Below are 22,018 nucleotides of genomic sequence, written 5' to 3'. Positions count from 1 at the left end.
ATGATAATTATGACATCATAGATCAAGTGGTGTGGCAGCAATAATGGGAAAATGTGAAAAATTTGAACCTCTGTATCTCTGAAACCACATCTCTGAAAAAAAATTGATACCTCGCACTTAGCAAGTACTCCTCAAGGGAAATAGGGGATTTTTTTTATGATGTCATAGGTGCCTTTGTTATGACGTCATCATTGCATATGTAGAATACTACATCCGATCAGTATGAACATTTTTGAGAGTCATCTAGGGATAAAATGATATCCAGAAGAAAAAAAAAAATGATGACGTCATCAGTCACGTTATTCGGCAGCCATCTTGTTTTATATAAATAACCTTCAAAAATCTTCTTCTCTGAAGTGGCTAAACATATCGAGGTGAAACTTTACACGTATGACCACTTGAACATGAGGAACAAAAGGTTCACACATATGATGTCATCGGTCGCATGGTTTGGTAGCCATATTGGATTTACCTTAAAACCCATAAAAATACACCACTCAAAAGAAGTCCTGGTGAGGGTCTGCAATCTCTGATTGCTCATTTTCTTGTTTTATAAATGCATTTGACACATTATTGAATGACCACTAAAGAAAAATTAAATATTTGTTTTATTTTGGGTGATTTTAACATAGACTTCCTGAAATATAATGCAAATAGCTCCTCAACACTTTATCAATTCGCGATTCAGTCATTTTTCTTTGCCCTTTATTTTTTGCGAATAGTTGGGTCTGACAGTATATCTAATATATAAAGCTCATGCTAAACAATCACTGACTGACTCAGTCATTGACTTACTGACTGACTGATATTAATGCTCAGCATCTGTCGGGTGACATAGAAAGCTGAAATTTTGTGCTGACAAATATCGAAGCCGTTACATGGGGAAAAATTACAGAATTGTTAGACAACATCCATAAATGCAAAAATTAATAACTGGAAAAAAAAATAAAAATCAAATGCAAGTGAACGACCCGAGAAAATTGGGGAAGCACGGTAATTTTGCGTGATGACAGGCATCGAAGCCAATATGCAGGGAAAAATCAATGAACTATCATAAAGCATCCATAAATAATTATATAAATAAATGAATTAAATAAATAAATATATTTGAAGGGCACTCGGAGAGCGCATACCTCCACCACATACTGCATGATCCACGAGAACATATCGGGCCCAATACTTTTTGAAATACCATGCTATATATCATTTTTGGACCTATCTCTCAATGGTGAAGGATAACTTTAAAAATTAAATAATTCTCGTCTCCAGATCCAGATTCAGATCTTCACCAAAATCGAATCAATTTGTTGTGGTCACACATCCAACCTGTCCATCAAGTTTTATTTGAATCCGTCAACAACTTGTTGAGATATCGTGTTGTATATTAGTTTAGCCCTATCTCTCAATGGTGAAGAAGCACTTAAAAAATTATCCGATTCGGATCTTCTCCAAAATTGAATCACTTCTTTCTTGACACACACCCAATGTGTCCACCAGGTTTCATCTGAATCCATCCACAACTTTTTGAGATATCGTGCAAAATATTTAAGCCCTATCTCTCAATGGGGAAGAATCACTTTTAAAATTCTAGTAACCGGATCCGGATCCCAATTTTCACCAAAATCTAACCAGTTAATCCTTGTCACACACCCAACCTGCCCAACAAATTTCATCCGGATCCATCTCCAACTTTTTGAGATCTCCTGCACACAAACAGACAAACAAACAAGAAGAAGACATTGTGCACAGCACGATACTTACAAAAGCCATTAAACAAATTTGACCTCAAAAATAATTGCTGGATGAATTCAATGACCAAATATGCAACTCCTCTTCAAATTTCAAGTGAATCGGATGAAAATTTACAATTTTAAAATTGGCCTATGTTGACTTTTTGGACTATGTGGACCTTTAAAATAATTGATGGTTGAATTCGGTGACCTGAAACATATCCTCCTCAAATTTCAAATCAATCGGATGAAAATTGAGGATTCTAGAAATACCACCTGAGTTGTTTACTTTGGGCCTATGTTGACCTTTTGGTCCATGTTGATCTCAAAAATAATTGGCTTGCTGAATTCAGTGCTGAGCATGGCGTGGAGTTCGGCATGGGCAATTCATATCATGTCGTGGGGTCGGAGCAAGATGGTTCCACAGCACGGGATCACCTGGCCGGAAGTGGAATGAAGCAGTTTCCGGCCATCGTGGCCAGGCCGCGCAGGGGGTCAGGACCAATCAGGGCGCCCGATTCAGGTGATGACACTTCGCTTTGGGGTGGCCCACCGCCCCGTGCCACGGGGCTTATAAAAGGGTGGATGGTCGGCCCATTCTCTCTCCCTCTCTCTGCCCTGCCTCGCCTCCCGCTCAAGCTGTACTTCGACTCCGCTTTCTGTCATCATCGCCTCGACTCTGCCTCCTCTTCCCCACCTACACGGCGCTGACTCCACCCACCCACCTGGTCCCGCCTACCAGTCGGTCCACTCGATCTAGACACCACCCTCCAAACTCAAGCCCCTCCTTCACGCTCACGGTCTCGACACGAGCTGCCCGAAGCAAGAGACGACGCACCAGCTGTCAGGGGGGTACCGCACCACGGAGCATTCCCACAAACGTATTAGTGGCACGTTTGGCCAATCAATTATACCAAGGTACCGAGAGACCGTAGCCTCAACTCCTCTCCTGTCTTGCTGCAATACCTCCTCTTCATCGGGTTTTCTGTGTCTGTGTGTGTGCATGTGTGTGTGTCCTGGCGCCTGTCCACATAAGTAAGACTGCAGAAGATTATTATTATTATTATCATTATTATTGTTATTATTATTTTCAGGTTAAGTCTGCTCTGCATCTGCTTTCATAAGTTGTTTGTTTATTGCCGCACCACACCTTTCTTCCCTGTCTCTGCACAACACACCCCAATAGACCTATTGCCTGGAGCACATACCTTTCCTTGCCCCATTGTAAATAAATTATTAATCGAAATGTTCCCAGCACGTTTTTGTCTTTTCGTTCATTGATCCAGCATGGTCCGAATCCTAGCTTAGCCAGGACTTTATTCCCAACGATCCCTTCCTTTTAGCCGGTACGTCCTTGGCAGTGTCGCTCGGCTGCATCCAATCCGGTCCGGTAAAGTTATCCCGTTTGGACAAGGCGTACCGAGGGTATGTTCCCCGGTAATTAAATCACGTGATTAATTAGGTAACCCAGTTAACCCATAGATGGGAGGACCCGAGGTCACGCGGTTCAGTTATTGGCATCCACGGTCGGTTAACGACCCGCCGTGTCACGGAATTATCTGTGTCCGACAGCCTACAAATCCGGGGAGTCTGGTGGGAGCCTAGATAGCTTTCCCCCCCTTGTGGTCTTCTCACCCGACCCCCGGTCGGCAAATATATATATATATATATATATATATATATATATATATATATATATATATATATATATATATATATATATATATATATATATATATCTGTATGGAATATACATTTGGGCATATATACAACCTTTGTCTTCACAACTTCAAGTACTCTTCCTGAAATCACAAAATGAGCTTGTAATCAATACCTTGGCAGGGCTGGTCAGGCATCTTCACATATTTCTGAGACATGTTTCCTGAACTGAGTAGTGTCAGTCACACACATTGAGAGAAAAAAAACCAAAACACGATGAACGCTGTCAAACTTGGCGTTACAAAATTGGCTTTTGGAAGTTGCAAGTAACTCTTTGTTTATTTTGGAGCATTTCTGTTACAAATACATTTCTTGGTGACATTTGTCAGCCTTTCAAACCCCTCCACAATGATTTCATCTTATGTTCTGCCTCCATCGGTATTTTCATACATTTGACATTTATTCCAAGATTTTTATTCGGTCATGAGGTAATGGTGAAGGCGATAATTTTGGCCAACAATGTGCCATATCCACATCTCAACACTCTCATCAAGAACAGGTTGTATTAATTATGCAACTGATGTCAAGCAGTGGATTTGACCAAGCCACCCTTAAACAGCGATCCGCTATTTTTGAGAGACGTGATTTATTGTAACCTCCACACCATAAGTCTAAACATGACAGCCGGCTTTTGCCCTAATAATTCAAGATGGCATACTTTGATAATGTAGAAATGATTTATTATGCAAACCAGAAATGAAAAGATATTGTTGAAGATGATTAAATCCTTAAAATCATGGAAAAATATAAATGAGGTGGAAGGACAAAGGAAATATGACTACTACGACAACTGCTATTACAACTATCCATCCATCCATCAGGACCATACTCTGCACAAAGGATCAGTGTTGTCGGAGCACTCTCCTGCGCTATTGGTCACAACCCTGGACAGGTCACCACTCCAACACAGGATATTTTAATGGCTCAATCATCCCAGCAAGCTGGTACTAACTTTGCCAACCTCAGAAGGATGACAGGCTGAGTCAATCCCACCTGGTATTAATTCAACAACAAAGTAGGATTTTGAACTCAGGATCTTCAGATCCAAAGCCCACCACCCTAACCATTAAGTCAATGCCAAGCATATTATAACGATACTAATACTTTAATGGTCTAAATCTTCCCCCACCCCCTTTTCTTGTGCGATCCACTAAACAAAGTTTTTGACCCAATTGTTACTAACAAACCAGCTGGCCAAGCCTGAAGTTCAACTGAAGGACATTCGGGTAGTAGTTTGTAAATTGTTCAGGGTCCATGCAATAACTCACCTATTCTTCATGAAAGACACCGTGGGATCTTTAACATCCATTAGCAAATTCCAGCAGAAGGAAACCCAGCAAACATCTGTCATTCACTGACTTATTAATGGGTCTTTGATATTACCAATAGTTCTGGACGACAATAACTCGTATATGATCAAGTCATTTAAATCTGTGTAACATTTAAGTTTATTGTACTCATTGCTTATTGTACTTCCTCGATCTTCCAGTGCAATGTTCTATACACCTCTTCTGGAAACCAACTATTTCTACTCGTGTGTGTGTGTGTGCTCTTTCCGTGGTTATTAATGCACCTCACTTCGCCCTGATCTATCACAACGTCCCTCTGAGGGACGATACACTTCATGACGCAACGTCCTTTGTGCGAAGCACCAATCCAATGGTTTATAGTCTGGGTTGGAATCGAACACTGACTGGACAGCTCAAATGTAGGTGCACTACCACTCTACCATCCTGTTCGAGGAAGTTTAAAATTTCAAATAGGAAGAAAAGCTGATGCCATTGTTTGCTGAAAATGGACAAATTCTTCAAAATTTTTACCATAATCTGTTGGGGAGTGGGTTTACCACACGTCAGAGGTACTGTATAGCCAAGCCCTGAAATATGACGCAACCAGCAGACAGCCAGGCTTTGCATCTGTATGAATGAAGATGTGGGTGACTTGCATTGTGAAAGAGATGAATGGAGAATGTTAGAAGATTGCAGTTGTGAGAAAAAGGAATAATATGGCGAATGAGACTCAGAAATCAAAGATCCTTATCAGCAACCACACCGGATATGTTCCATAATGGACTCTACTGAGGCAAGATGATGGACCACATCATTTACCCACAGCCTACAGAGAATTCTGAATTTGGCCAAAAACAAAAGGACCTGTTCTTGTGAGATCCACTTATGATGTGTGAACTTAAATGTCGAAAATGCAGGACAGTGGGCTTAATTTATCTTCGGAACCACAAGATCTCCAATGGGGAAAATCCCCCCGTCGCCCCCATACCTTTTTTCCTCTCTCACCCAGAAATGTACCAAATATATATTTTTGTTGGATGTAATTCTGCTAGATATTGAATATCGGACGACTGAATAGCGCACAACCGTGATGTCATCCTGGATCACAAAGAAAGATGACAAAAGGAAGCAATTTAATGATGTGCTGAGGCTGAAAGGAAAAGATTGGGTAGGAGAGAACAAAAATATATGATGAGCCGGCTGATAAGGGATAAAATTTTTTTGAAAGTACAAGAAAACTAATTTACAAAATGATGGAGTTGGGAAGAGTCGTAATGAATTGTTTCAATTTGTTTTCACATGATCAGTAGATCAGTGGTGGTATTGTTACGAATTTGGAAGTCTTGTGCACACAGACATTCAGGTCCCAATAGCTCAGTTATTTTGATGGGTAAATGTGGATAGATAGCCCCCTTTCCCTTGTTTAATGGGTAATTAAATGTACATGCGCTGTGAGTTATTTTTATAGATAGGATTTTTACACTTTTAACAACGACAACAACGCCATCTTCACTTTCACACGACAACGCTCTGCTCGCAGCATCCTGCGCGCGCTCGCCAGCAAGAATGCACGTGAGCGGAGCCTAACATAGGCATGGCGTCCCTCCTTAGCCAATCGGCAAGGAGCGGGCGTCTCACCCTCCCCGTTTCCGACTCAACACGATCACCATTAAGCACGCGGCCAGAGGTGAGGAGGTGGGCGGAGCCACAAACGCCTCCGCTTGGGACTCCGCCCAGAAGGGTGAGAGTTGCCCCACCTACCGTGCATCTGTCCAATGGAGGGCGGCCAGGGAATCGCGCGATGGTTCCGGCCAATCAAGGGGCGAGTGGTCAGGAAAAGAGGCCCCTCCCTCCTCGAGAGAAAGGTTGGGGATTTTGGACGAACGGGGAAGATTAATCTCGTCCTGTCGCCGGCGTCTGCTCTAATCTCATCCTGTCGCTGGAGTCTGGTTCTCCGTCAGCTCGAGTGCGTGGTCTGCTTGAGCGCGGAACGCATCGCTCGATGCTTCTGGTCTCGTGTCGTCGCTGGCGCTGGCCTGGTCGCATCTCGACGCGGCTGGTCTCATCCTGGTTCGCTCGTCTCTTTGAAGACCACACGAGGCAGGAAGGTCCCTTTCGTTTCTTTTGGGTGTACGTCTGTCTGTCTGTGGGCCCTGTCTGTAAGTAGGGATGGTTTAAGTGCTCTTTGCTGTACATATTTGTATCTCTATTAGTCGTGATAACTCCGCCCTTACGTGCTTCCCTCCTTCCCCACCTACTGTTAATAAATACCCCATTTTTTGAATGTTTCAGCTCGTTTCTGTCCCTTCCTTCATTGGTTTAGCAAGGTGCGTGTTGGGGAATTAAAAAGGCCGTTGCTGCTGTAAATGTACGTTTGGACCGACGGGACTTCGGTAACCATCTGCTCGGGTTATGCACGGGTCGATCACGCATCGTCGCATATGGCTCATCCCGTACGAGTGCCGTCGAGGGTGTGAATCCTCGGTAGCTCGCCACATGGGCCTCTAGGTATTTTGAAGTTTGGCAAATAACCCTGTCCCACGTGGGTGATTTATTGATGATTCACGGTCTGGTAAAGGACCCGTACCTGTCAGCGTTTTCCAAAGGGTACGATCTAGATTCCGGGTGTTCGGTAGAGTCGACCCAACTGCTCCACCTAGCGGTCGTGCTCGCAGCCGACGCCCGGCTCCACAACAGTATGTCATACATGGTGTATCCAGACCACAGGTGAGCTTAGACCCCAGAGCACCCTTCTTGCTGATATCACAATGGCTCATGTGCAAACCTGTCTGCAGACGTTTGAGATGGTTGGCCCCTAAGCCTTAAGATCACCTCAATGTGGTGTTCCTCAATGTTGAGGAGTCACAGCTATCAACAAGTTTGCTCCGTACACATGCTGCTTCAATGCCTATTTAACTTTGAATATTCTCTGATGATAATTTTTCAGTAGATTCGGATTTTTGTCACTTTGATAAGGTGGGGGTAGGGAAGCGGCTTGGGGGAAGGGTGTAGGGTTGTGGGTCACAATAACTTTGAAATGTAGAATCCTATTAAAAAAGAAAAACAGGATAAATCACTTTAAAAGGAAGATGTTGTTGAAGTAAAGTATAATATATTTTTTTCTCATGAGAAGATTAGAGGTGCCCAGGGCATCTTGATCAACTTTTGACAAATGTCTTGTTTTATCTTGTGCACCCAACAGATTTTGATGTGAATTAGGATTCTGATTTTTTATTTTTTATTGCTTCTTTACCTCTGCCATTGAAGGTGGACGGAGGTTATGTTTTCACCACTGTTTGTCTGTCTTTTTTGTCTGTGAGCAGGATGTTTCAAAAAGTTGTGGACGGATTCGGATGAAACGTGTGTGTGTGTGTGTGTGTGTGTGTGTGTGTGTGTGTGTGTGTGTGTGTGTGTGTGTGTGTGTGTGTGACAAGGAAGAACTGATGAGATTTTGGTGAAGATCCTGATCCAGATACTAGAATTTTTCAAGTGATTCTTCAGCATTGAGAGATGGGGCCAAACACAATATATAGCACAATATTTCAAAACGTTGTGGACAAAATTTGATGAACGAGTTGGGTAGGTAACAAAAACAAGCCGATTCGATTTTGGTTAAGGCTCGGATGCAGATCCAGCCTATCAGTGGGATACAAAATGTAAACTGTTCAGCCTGGCCGAGGTTTGTGCTCTACCGAGTGTCGTTCTAGTCTTAAATATATTACCACTTTATTTTAATGATTAAATCCCTCTATATGTATACATTTCTCTTATTTTCGTTTCTTTTTATTTATTATGCTTGATTTGTCCTTGCAGGATGGTCCAGAGGTAGTATCTTGTCAGGAAGTTTAATTAATTTGGTGTTGGCTCACGTGTGGATGTCGACTAAATCCTTGCTGATCAGTGTTTTGCCATTTAATTTGGTTTCTTGGTGCTGTATAATTATCGAAATGTGTGGAATAAGTCAAGACTGAGAAAGGTCTTTACACTAGCATTTAAAGCGGCAAGACCTTTAACCAGTATTGAGTCTCTTTCGTTGCGAGCATTGAAAAGGAAGTCGACGCATATATGTACTGACGAAAGTCATTTTTTGAATGGTCTTTTAGAAAAAACTGCCATCAGGGAGGCGCTTTTGTTACATGCTTATTAAGTCGAGTATTTTTAAAAAGCTATTTCTATCATGTGCAATTTGGGTGTCAAATTCAAATTCTTAGCCATTTCGCTGTTTTGTCCATCTTCCATATTTTATTTGCTCTTCATATTCCCTTTTCATGCTCCGCTTCTATATGATGTTTTGAATTTACTGTTTCACTGAAGAGGAATTTCCCTGAAGATGGGACAATAAATATTATTATAAAATTTCAGTTTTTCACATTTGTTCACTTGTGTGTTTGGATGTCTTTCTATTTAAAAGAGCTTTGTGATTTAACTGTTGAACCATTTCCTCTACTTCTATGGAAATAAAATAGGTTTCAAGTTATCTGAGATGTGTGATCCTCAATTTAGGAGAAACTCTCATTCAAAGATTGTTTGAACTGGGCAATGACATCAAAGGTGTCCAATATCCAAACTACAGTTAAACTTTAACCTGAGGCCATTGTGCTGTCCTACATCTGCAAAATAAACTTGTACAACAGGCGTTTGATTATCTAACAATCTTTCGTTCTGAAATGCACTTTCCTTTCACCCTGTATGCTTTTCGACCACACAGGACCGGTTATACTTTGTGATGGAGTATGTCAATGGAGGAGATCTCATGTACCAGATCCAACAGGTGGGACGGTTCAAGGAGCCCCATGCTGCGTAAGTACTATTTATTTACCTTCAGCACTACAGTGTACACTTGCCTTGTTATTCTCACATAACTAAGCTTGGCAGAATTCTATTTTTTTATTTTTTATTAATTTTGATGGATAAAACCGATGTTTAGTTTTGAACATTTATTTAGATTTTTATCAATTTCGATTTTCAGAATGATGTAATTATTACAGTTGTGTATAATAATTGTGGTATCATTAGTGCCATTTAACCACCTACAAACAATTTTAATGCATACTCTCTCTCTCTCTCTCTCTCTCTCTCTCTCTCTCTCTCTCTCTCTCTCTCTCTCTCTCTCTCTCTCTCTCTCAACTTTAACCCCATGTGCACACTACACATTGAATGCTCTGCCACGGAGACACCTGTTTTTGCACAGATGTAAATACCTGCTTCGCTCATTGTATTGTATGTACAATGATGGAACTGCAATAAGTTTTTAACCATTGTTTTTTTTCTCCTTTCTATAAATTTCTCCATCAACGATGGAATTTTATTTGTCAGTCTGTGAGTGTGACTTGAAATCACCATTTATCAACATTTACCATAAAAATCGAATCCTGCCAAGTCTACATATAACCCAGAAAAAGAAACACTTAATATGTGATGTTTTCATCTGATTAAGAAGGATTTTACATTCTCAATGGATTTCCAATAGGATGATGCTATGTATGAAGCTTTGTGTGCCCCTCATTATGCAGCCTCTTCTCAGATCCAAACCTGTGCATATTGCAATTAATTTAGATAGTTTTTTTTTTTTTAAAGTCTAAGCTTGTTTAATAAAAGACATAGTACAAGAAAGATATTGACTATTACACATGGAAAACAAACTCCTTGGAGAATAGAGAATGGAAAAATCAACAAAGTTTTTGATTTGAACCTGATATCCAGTTGTCGTGAGATTAATACTAAGTGGAACACCAAGTCGGCTAACTGATTGAGCAAGTAACTTGATTGCAGTAAAAATGCTTTTATACTCAAAAAATTCTTCCCCTCATCATGAAGAGAAACTCCGCAAAGGTACAATTCCGTTTCTATGGAACGTCCCGGCAGTATCAAACATTCTTCTCATCATTGGCTGAGTTTCCTGATACTATTGGAATCGCAGTCATGTTTTTGGCTCTGAAACTTATTGTGAAATAAAAAAAGTATTTACTCTCTCTCTATATGTAGTGTTTTTTCCTGACAGTGATCTAAACCTCACATAAGTGCTTGTATCTTGGTGAAAGTGGGGTGAAATAGGCAACTTAAGGAAGATTCCTCCATTTCTGACACTTTTTTGGAGATATCCAGTCTTATCCACTGTTAATTGGGTAATTAGTGAAGTCCATAAACTATGTAATCTCAGCATAAAATCAAAATTAGCAATTATGCCATTTCATAATTACCTGACATTTCTTATGTCTAACACAATGTACTTCCAGTAAAATAAACCCACGAATCAACTATTGTCAATGAGTTTAACCTGCAACACCATACAAAGTATTCAAAGGCGAAAAGTGAAAAACTGTGGTGAAATACTCACAAAGTGAGATCACAGAGCTGTAATTGGACAAATGGAAGATAATTACAGGTACGCTCACTACAGGTCACTCAAAACAAAGGGGTTAATCTATTCAGTTTCCTTTTTTACTCCCTGTGCCTTTTTGACCCACTTTCTCTGATATCACATGCAGGACAATGCCATCATGTGTGATAATGAAGAAATCTACAGAATTTATGAGATTTGAACCTCAGAATACAGGATCATTAGCTAATGGCTTAGATTGGAACACTCAGCAGACCAAACCAAACATCAACTGATACTCGAGTCAACGTAATGTTGTCATTATTTTGAACACAATGAATGCCATCCATTCGTTTTCAACACCAGTGGGCCCGTTGGCCCAATTGGACCAAATTTTCATTGGTCTTCACAGCATTGTGGCATACCTGCCTTCTGTACTACATAATCATTACCTTGCCATTTCACCAAGCCCAGATGTGCTTCTATTCGGCCAGGGCGGGGATTATGCGTTCACCATTATTATTGCTAAATTAGACTATAATTATTGTTGTTAATATTATTCGTGCTGTATGAATTAATATATGCTATGTTACAATGTCATAATTATTTTTGTTATATATTTTGAAATTGGAATGCCATGCCGTGGAACGACCCATTAAGCTGCTCTATACACCTTAACATGGCATGTGTTTAAAACATGGGCATTATTCTGGGTTATTTGTAGTTAATTAGCCTAATCAACTTGAGAGTCATTTTGGTGTGTCACACTCCACATCAGAGGACTCTAAAAGAACTCTGCAAAAAACATGCCTCACATACACACACACACATACACACACTAATGTCTATATGCAAGTGCTGACAGATGAAAAGTTGGCTTTACAGCCACTCTAGAGGCATACCGTTCTGGATAATATAATACCCGACCTGCATAACATATCCTAATGGTCCAAAGAACTCGGTATAATCAATGCACTTCTACCAGAAACTTAGTTAACAGAAATTCAAAAACATGATGTCATTGGTTATGATCTTTGTCCATATCAATATAACATTGAAATATATCCCATTACTTTGCTTACAGGCTAACAGGCTAACAGGTTTGTGGTTGAGTACATCTGGTTTGACACCCTTCTTATGGATGAAGATGATGTTCATCACTTTCCAGATGCGTGGGATGTGAGCCACAGCACTGGACTTAACTTCATGAAATGGACCGAGGAACTCGTGTTGCCATCTGAACCCATTTGCTGCCAATTGGATGACCTCCGTGCTAACGCCATCTGAACCTATTTGAGAGGAGAAGTCATGGTTGCTTGAAAAGCTCTGTCACCTTCTGTGGTTGGAAGTTCACAGTGCTCAGGGCATCTGCTTGGATAGGTTATAAAAGAAAAGCAGGGTCAAAATGGTGAAAAAGTCTGGAAAAAACACAAGGCACACCCACTTCAGTAAGTTGTGTCGAAAAAAGCAGTCTCATTACTCCGATGTTGCAGTCAGAGACTCCTTGTCTCCATTAACAACTTCAGGCTGTGCCTGCTTGGTGTCATCAGCTTCTGTACTCACCAAAGTTATGCAGGAAACAGGCCAGAACAGTGAAAAATATGTCCTGACAAACGTGCTAATTTAGTCGATAAAGTTAATGTAAAGTAATGATCATCATAACCAATCCAGAAGAATAATTGCATTCACTTTGCAAACGCCATTTGCATACTTGTTACCCTCACCAAAGGAGAAGGTATTGCATTTGGGTCCGTTTGTCTGTTTGTCTGTTTGTTTGTTTGTTTGTTTGTTTGTCTGTTTGTCTTTGTTTGTTTGTCCACACAGAACTTTAGTGTTTTTCTCCGCAACCGCTTGTCGGAGTGAGACGACATTTTCGCCATCGGAGTGACTACTCATGTAGAATGTTTTAATGATAATTATGACATCATGCATTACGTGGTGTGGCAGCCATGTTAGAAAAACCAAAAAACTTTGGATCTCTGCATCTCCGACACCGCACCAAGGAGGAAATTGAAACTTGGCACATGGCGAGTGCTCCTCATGGGGAATAAGTGATATTTTTATGATGTCATAGGTCCCTTCCTTATGACGTCTGATCAGTGTGAAAAAATTTTGACTGTTATCTCGGGATAAAATGGTACATAAAAAAATTATGACGTAATCGGTCACATGATTCGGCAGCCATATATATATATATATATATATATATATATATATATATATATATATATATATATATATATATATATATATATATATATATATATATATATATATACATATATATATATTTTAAACCTTCAAAAATCTTCTTCTCTGAAGTGGCTGAAAAGATTGAGGCAAAACTTTACATGTATGACCGCTTATCCATGAGGAACAAAACGTTCACACATATGACATCATAGGTCACATGGTTTGGCAGCCATATTGGATTGACCCTAAGTCGCCCCCAAAAAATCTTCTTCAGAACTGCTGGACAGATCGAGGGGAAACTTCACAGAAATGTTCCCCAAGCCTTGGGTGTACAAATTTGTTGAGGAATAATTGAAAGGTTACATGGTTTGGCAGCCATATTGGATTTAAGAAAATATAAAATAATGTTTTCTCGAGAACCACGTAATCAATCGACGTGAAACTTCACAATTATGATCTCATATTGATGGGGAACACAGGTTTTAAATGTCTACTTGATTGGACACATGCTTTGGCACCCAGAATTATTTGATTTTTTTTGATCTGGGTTCTTTTTATTTTAATTTAATTTAATTTTTTGGAATAAGGCTGACTTGGCTGCACCTGGATGGGTTTGAAGGTAGAGGAGTAGCAGTTGAAATGTGAATCCTATCCAAGTACCTTCTGATGACTTCATCTTTGCTTTTTGCTTGTTTGCTTTCCTTCTGATTACTCCAATGCAGGACTCGACCTATTTGATCTTCTATTTGATTTGAATTGAATTTATTTTAATCCCATTCCAAATTCCATTGAATAATGAATTATAATAAAAAACGTCATGGGTCAGGGTCAGGTGTCCGATCAAAGCGGGACATCTTGGTACCCGGTCATCACTGCCAGCAGTTATAAAGTGGCAGTTCTAATTATGTCTCTTGACACAAACGCCACACAAAACACACCACACAGAATTACACAAACACCACAGAAAACAAGTCCTGGCGAGGGTCTGCAATGTCTGATTGCTCTTTTTCTTGTTACATAATGTTTTTTTTCTGAGTTGCACAGTAGACCACTCTCTGGTGACTGCAAGAAGAGTTTGACAAAGTTATACAGTTCAACGATAACATTTTTGCATCATGTTTAACCATACGTTGATTTTTGTACCTTGAATTTGGATTATGTCTACATAAGTGATCTGTGCTTGTTCATGAGCGTGTGTTTGCCTGCACCACCAGTTCAAAGTTTGCTGCAAGGCCGACGGGCTTCACTAATGCGCACACATGGTCTCAGGGACGATTTGATAAAGTTGTTTACGTGTTTTAACCAGAACATTTTTAGATCCTCGTGGAGGATCTCTAAGTCTTACTCATGTTGTTGTTCTTCATCTTCTTCTTGTGGACTTTTTTGTTTCACAGCCGCCTGCAGTTTTCATCGAAACTTCCTGAAACTTGGCATATATATGTAAAAATACCCTGCGCAGACAGTAACGATCTCCGATTTTGAAAATTCCTCCGAGGAAAAAGTTATGACGTCAAAATATCTCTGCTAATGGAAATAGGCTAAAAAATTATCTCCGAAACTAGGTAAGCTTTTTGAATTCTGTTTGCAGGAATCGAACAGGGCATTAGCAGAGATTAATTACCGCACATATGATACATCACTATGACGTCATATCAATTTATATGACGTCATTCCTATTTTTGACATTTTTGTTTCACAACCCAGAGTTTTCATCAGATCTTCATGAAACTTGCCATGTATATGCAGAAAGCCCACGCGCAGGCAGTAACCATCTCCGATTTTGGAAATTCTCCCCAGAAAAAAAGATGACGTCATAATATTGCCACTAATGGAAATCGCCTATACCATTATCTCCGAAACTAGGCAAGCTGTTTGAATTTTGTTTGTGGGAATCAAGCCGGGCATTGGCACAGATAATTCATTGCAAACCTGATACATCACAATGACGTCATATTCGTTTTATGACGTCATCATTAAGAGGACAAGGATCTTAGCTCATTCGAGCTTGTTATGTCTAATTTTACCATAAGTTACTCCACTACACACAACCTGGAATTATTTATTTATTTATATACACTTTACCATGTCCATGCCAATGAACCACTTTTACTTAATTCATTAATTATATTCCTTTGACCATTCTACTAACTACATTCCACCTTCAATTTATTCATTCTTTCATATACATTTTACCATCTGTACCACCTACATATTTATTTATTTAATTGTGTTTTGCCCCATTCTAATAAGATTCATCTAATGTCTATCTGTCTGTCTGTCTGTATGTTCAAGTTTATTGCAAGGACCGCTGGACCGACCACCACCAAATTTGGCACACAGCCCAAGTCCAATCCAGGGATTGCCCTCGGGGTCTTTTTATCAACCACCTGAGGCTTTAAAGATCACTCTTCTGGCTTTTTCATTTTTATGCAATCTCATTGGTTAAGATATCACGTGACATATAACACGGCCAAAGGCCAGCACACCAGCAATTAGTCGAGCAATGTCTTCCACCCATTGGCTCACTGCACAGCTGGCCTGACCATGCACAATTGGAACCAAATTAAATATATAATACCTTCACTGTTTTCGTGCTGTGGTAAGCCAACGCCATCTACTACGGTAAGTGGTGTACAGTACGTCCCTATTCGCATTCGCCACGCCATGCCGGGCCCTTGAAGACGTATCTACGATAATTGTGTGTGTTCGTGTGTGTACATGTGTGTACGTGTGTATGTGTGTGCAGTGTCTGTGTATGTGTGTGTACGTGTGTGTGTGAGGCATACCATTTGTCTATTTATTACGCAAGTCAATTCATTAATTACGCACGATTGAAATTTACCTTTTGACCCTTTAGACTGCTGAGACCTCTTCAAACTTTGAAGACCCTTTAAGAGTCCCAAGACCCTTAAGACCATGAAAGACTCTGAAGACCCAAAAGTTCCAAAAAGTTTCCAAGGACCAAAAAATTCCTGAGGACCAAAAAGTCCCTGAAGACCCAAAAGACCCAAAGACTGTAGATCCTGAACACCCTTTAAGACTCAACTATATGACAAAAAATCTGTTAGAATTCCCATGTTTTAAAAACATGCCATGTTAAGATATATAAAGCAGCTTAATACGTCCTTCGACCTCGGCATGGCATTCTAATCTAATAAATAAGATTCGTGGGATGTCTGTCCGTTCGCGTTTTTTGCAAAGACCACTAGGCCGACAACCACCAAATTTGGCACAAAGACCAAGTCCAACTTGGGGGTTGGCCTAAATGTATTTCATCCACAACCTCAGCCTTTAAAGACCCCAAAGAACCATAAGGTCTTTTTTATATATTCTTAAGGGATGAGAATGCATGCTTGAGAGAAGACTTTCTACACACTTGGGAAATAATACCCAAAAGACCCTTCAGACCACTGAATTCCCTGAACACAATTAAGACACTTTAAAACTCTGAGGACCCCAAAGATGGTTAAGATCCCTATGACTTTTAAAGACTCATAAGACCCATAAGTCTTTTGAAGACTCCTAAGACCCCCTAAAACCCCACAGAGCCAGAAGACTTTGAAGACCCTTAAAATACCAAATACCCTGAAGACTTTGAAGACCCTTAAGAACTGTAAGACCCTTTGAGACCTCAAAGACCCTTAATGCCCAATGACCTGTAAGAACCTTAAGACCTCAAAGACACGTAAGACCCCAAGACCCTGAAGACCCCTTTACCCACTGGTGTTCTGGCTCTCCTGCCCCCTACACAGTTCCCCCATCCCCACTCTCACCCTGTCGGTTCCCCTGCCCCCGATCCACCTGCCCCATTCTCAGCCCTGCCAGCTCCCCTGCTTCTCTCACTTCTCAGTACCCCCTTCACCCCCCCCCCCACACCTCACCTGGGCAACACCAGATAACCCTGCTCGTGGTAAATATACACATCCCCATTTTTAAGGTGTGGTTGGGGGTTGTGTCCTTAATGAGGATTTACATCCTTGTTATTTACATTAATATAAGGCTCACAGTAGAACTCCCCCATTAATCACATGCAGGACAAGGATGTTCGTAGATATCAGTGTACTTTATTGTGCTGTAAAGGACTTTGTTCGACAAAGGACAAACAGATGAAATGTGGGATTTGAACCTGCATTCCCAACATCATGAGCTAATCAGGTTCGAACAGGAACACTAAACAGGCCAATTTATATATTTTATGACTAATTTAAAATACTTACAGGATATATATGAAATAAAAATACATATCATGTTTAGGACAAAATGTGAGTGTCTCATTTAAATTTTTTTTTATTGTTCCACTTCGGATTCCTGTCTTAATATGATTACTTAACACTGTCCTATTAATTATCTTCAGAAGCTGTTCTGTTTGGCAGGTTGTACGCTGCTGAGATTGCCATCGGGATCTTTTATCTGCACAACCAAGGCATTATTTACAGGTGAATTTTTCTAAACAAGGATACTCTCCCCCCCCCCCCCTTTTGACTCCTTTCTCCTCGCAAGTACACTACAAAGCCAAAAGTATGCAGACACCCCTTCTAATTGGTGGATTCAGCTATTTCAGCCACACCCATTGCTGACAGGTGTAGAAAATCAAGCACACAACCGTACAATCTTCATAGACAAACATTGGCGGCAGTAGAATGGACTGTACTGAAGAGCTCAGTGACTTTCAACGTGGCACCGCCATAGGATGCCACCTTTCCAACAAGTCAGTTCGTCAAATTTCTGCCCTGCTAGAGCTGCCCCAGTCAACTGTAAGTGTTGTTATCGTGAAGTGGAAACGTCTAGAAGCAACAACAGCTCAGCGGCGAGGTAGTAGGCCATACAAGCTCACAGAATGGGACCGCCGAGTGCTGAATTGTGCAGCAATCGACAACAGACAAAAAAAATCGTCTGTCGTCGGTTGCAACACTCATAATGACCAAGTTCCAAAATGCCTCTGGAAGCAACGTCAGCACAAGCACTGTTTGTCGAGAGCTTCAAGAAATCGGTTTCCATGGCCGAGCAGCCGCACACAAGGCTAAGATCACCATGCGCAATGCCAAGCGTCGGCTGGAGTGCTGTAAAGCTCACCACCATTGGACTCTGGAGCAGTGGAAATGCATTCTCTGGAGGGATGAATCACACTTTACCATCTGGCAGTCCAACAGACGAATCTGGGGTTGGCAGATGCCAGAACACGACCTGCCCGAATGCATAGTGCCAACTGTAAAGTTTGCTGGAGGAGGAATAATGGTCTGGGGCTGTTTTTCATGGTTCAGGCTCGGCCCCTCAGTTCCAGTGAAGGGAAATCTTAACGCTACAGCATGCAATGACATTATAGACGATTCTGTGCTTCCAACTTTGTGGCAACAGTTTGGGGAAGGCCCTTTCCTGTTTCAGCATGACGATGCCCCCGTGCACAAAGTGAGGTCCATACAGAAATGGTTTGTCTAGATTGGTGTGGAAGAACTTGACTGGCCTGCACAGAGCCCTGACCTCAACCCCATCGAACACCTTTGGGATGAATTGGAACGCCGACTGCGAGCCAGACCTAATCGCCCAACATCAGTGCCCGACCTCACTAATGCTCTTGCAGTTGAATGGAAGCAAATCCCTGCAGCAATGTTCTAACATCAAGTGGAAAGCCTTCCCAGAAGAGTGGAGGCTGTTATATCAGCAAAGGGGGGGGGGGGGACCAACTCCATATTAATGCCCATGATTTTGGAATGACATGTTGGACGAGCAGGTGTCCACATACTTTTGGTCATGTAGTGTATCTTTCCCTCAATTCCCACCCTTTCATACTCCCCCACCCTCCTTTCTCTTTCCTGTAATCCTCCCTTCTGTTCTTCTCAATTTAATTTTTCTCAATTTAGCCCTCCCCTCCTTTCCCACCAAATCCTTTTCCACTTTCCTCCATTAGAGACCTGAAGCTGGATAACGTCATGCTGGATGCCGAAGGTCACATAAAAATTGCAGACTTTGGCATGTGCAAGGAGAACATCTGGGAAGGCATCACTACTCGCACTTTCTGTGGAACACCTGACTATATCGCACCTGAGGTCAGTTTACCATCCTCACACGGTTTGTAATTATTCTCCGGCCTGGAAGAGTTGACGAACAGCTTCTGGTTTGCCACAACTGCAACAAAGTTAGTTTGTCGATCCCATCTGAGCACGAAGCTCGTGATGCTGGCATCTCAAATTAGAATCCATTACACCCTGTTGATTTGTCCATCGTCTCCTACTTTTTTGTAATTTATTTCTATTACTCATCTCTGATGAAAATTTAGCTCTGATGAGGTGGAAGCAGCAGCTGTAGGTTTGACCGACGCGTGGAGTAATTTCCTGGACCCGGAAGTCCTGGTGGTCTCCAGGCTTCCACCTCGTCGATCAGAAGGAATTTTTCCGAACCGGATCTGTCGTGTTTTTTTCTGTTATATCCTTGTCCCTGTGTTGCTGTTGGTTTTTCAGTCCAATTCTCCGTGTTAAACTGTATCTTGTTGTGCTGTATTGTTGAACTTGTTTTCTTCGTGTTCAAGGCCTACTCCTCGGATAGCTGCCGTGAAAATTCTGTGCGCCTTTTGATGCCGTGTTCCTCATTTTGCTTCGTTTTCCCCAAATATTTTACTCGTGCTTCAAAAAACAAACAAAAACAAACAAACAAACCACGTGGTTACCACGTGTTCTTCTTCTTTACCACAATCTGTTTATTTTATTTTTCCTCTTCTTCTCCTAATTCTTCGACTTCTTCATAAAGATTATTTTCCAAAACTGTCCGTCAACTCAGCGCTTGCTCCATCAACCCTCCTTCTGTACCGACCGCTCCAACTTTCTGCGTGCCTTCAACAAAAAATTATTTCCACCCACCCACGATCCTTATCTCCATAGATCCAATTTAAGGATATTGAGAAATCCAGTTTGTTCTTGACAATCAAATCCCCTTCATGTCCTTTAACGTTGCCAGTATACCCTCGCCCACATCTTCTACAGGCCCGCATCCTTCAAACACCACCCTGTCGATGTTTCCCCCTCTTCAGCATCCATCCACTTGATGTCCCCTTTTTTTCTGCATCCACCCTCACCCCACTCCTCAAGGCTTAAGGTCCCCTTTTTCTGAATCTCTTTTCACCCAACCCACTCAAAATTTCCATCATGCTCCACCCACTCAAAGCTTCTTGTTTACCCCACCCCAGAAAGTCTCCACCCTGTTCTCTACCCTCACAATGCTTCTTCCCCTATCCTTAACTGTGTGGACTCTCAACATCCGAGGCCTCTGCTCCAGCCTGACAGATCTCTCAATCCAGGCCACTGCTGATAAACCGGACATCATCTGTTTAATAGAATCCTTCCTCCCACAAGATGTCCCTGAATCTTTAATGTCCTTCTCTGACTCTTGTCTCTACCGATTTTATTAGTCTGAGCCCTGCCCTGGTGCCAAAGTTGCAATTTACATCAAGAACTCCATTTCTCACTGTCTCTGTGCTGATCTCACACCTTCCAACCACCAGGAGTACCTTTGGCTGCCACTTCCCCTCTGCTCCCACATCTTGTGTATCTGTATGTTGCACTATCCCCCTAACAGTGACGACTCCATTTACATCTCTCTCAGACAACATGGCCAAACTTTTAACCACTCATCACAACTCTCCCTTCCTCGTACAGTATGTGGCAATTTCAATTGTCATCATGCAACTTGGCTGGGTGTTGGTGCCTCTTTCACCAGCCATGGCACTTCAGCAAAGGATTTCTGTGACTCCACGGGACTGACTCAATCTGTGAACTTTCCAACCTGGATTTCTCCAAATGGCGCATCCTCTTTTCTGGACTTGATGATGATAAACTTCCCCACAAATGTTGCCTGCTCTTCCTCTGCTCCAATATCCGATCGTATGCTTGTGAGAGTTAACATCCCTCTGGCTATTCTCAGAGAGCTGCCTCAATGCCGGGGAGTATGGCAGCTCACTCAGGCAAACTGTCAGGAACTACAAGCAGCCAGCACTTCAAAAGTGGTCTCCTTTATCGACCACAGCTAATATTACTTCAACCTGGAAATTCTTCTACAGAAACCTGCTCTCTCTTATGCACAGATTCATCCCATCTTGTCTTCAGTTATCTTACCAATTCTGCCACACTTGGTATTCTGAATCCTGTGGTGAGGCTGTTGCTTTAAAACAACTTGCATTCTCCTCGTGGAAGGCAAATCCAACCGAAGGCAACCTCAGATCATTCCACAAAGCCCGCAACAAGTGTGTGTCTACTCTCAGGAGAGCTAGATAACGTCTGTCCAATCTCCGTCTGTATGCTCCCCTTCCATCCCTTCCCTCACTTCAAATGGCACAACAACCGACTCTGCTTGTGTGATCATGAGAAGGCCGAATACCTCATTTCTGTGTTTGCTTCAAAATCTTTTGTTCTCATTTGTCTTTTGTTCTTTCTCTCTCTCTCTCTCTCTCTCTCTCTCTCTCTCTCTCTCTCTCTCTCTCTCTCTCTCTCTCTCTCTCTCTCTCTCTCTCTCTCTCTCTCTCTCTCTCTCTCTCTCTCTCTCTCTCTCTCTCTCTCTCTCTCTCTCTCTCTCTCTCTCTCTCTCTCTCTCTCTCTCTCTCTCTCTCTCTCTCTCTCTCTCTCTCTCTCTCTCTCTCTCTCTCTACCCATTCTTCCCAGTCATACCCAACTACTCCTGGATTCGGTTTTTTGCACGTGAGAAGGTGGAGAAGTTTCTGGCAACAGGACCGGATCATGGCATCAGCTCACGTATCCTAAAAACTTGCTCTTGCACATCATCTC

At 41.6% G+C, this 22,018-nt stretch overlaps 1 protein-coding gene across 1 annotated transcript in view; it reads left to right on the top strand.

Annotated features, from left to right (window-relative positions):
* LOC147011938 (protein kinase C alpha type-like) overlaps positions 1-22,018 on the top strand; it is a 334,968-nt gene that overhangs the window by 258,969 nt on the left and 53,981 nt on the right. The window contains exons 10-12 of the mRNA XM_085857692.1: positions 9,447-9,538; positions 17,624-17,686; positions 19,156-19,294. Of these exons, the coding sequence (XP_085713818.1) occupies positions 9,447-9,538; positions 17,624-17,686; positions 19,156-19,294 (294 nt within the window). The remainder of the gene's footprint in view (positions 1-9,446; positions 9,539-17,623; positions 17,687-19,155; positions 19,295-22,018) is intronic.

Source organism: Eptatretus burgeri, chromosome 15 (assembly GCF_056783735.1).
Source record: "Eptatretus burgeri isolate ZD-2024b chromosome 15, Ebu_testis_v1, whole genome shotgun sequence".
Classification (NCBI taxonomy): domain Eukaryota; kingdom Metazoa; phylum Chordata; class Myxini; order Myxiniformes; family Myxinidae; genus Eptatretus; species Eptatretus burgeri.
This window is presented reverse-complemented; position numbering and strand designations above follow the sequence as displayed.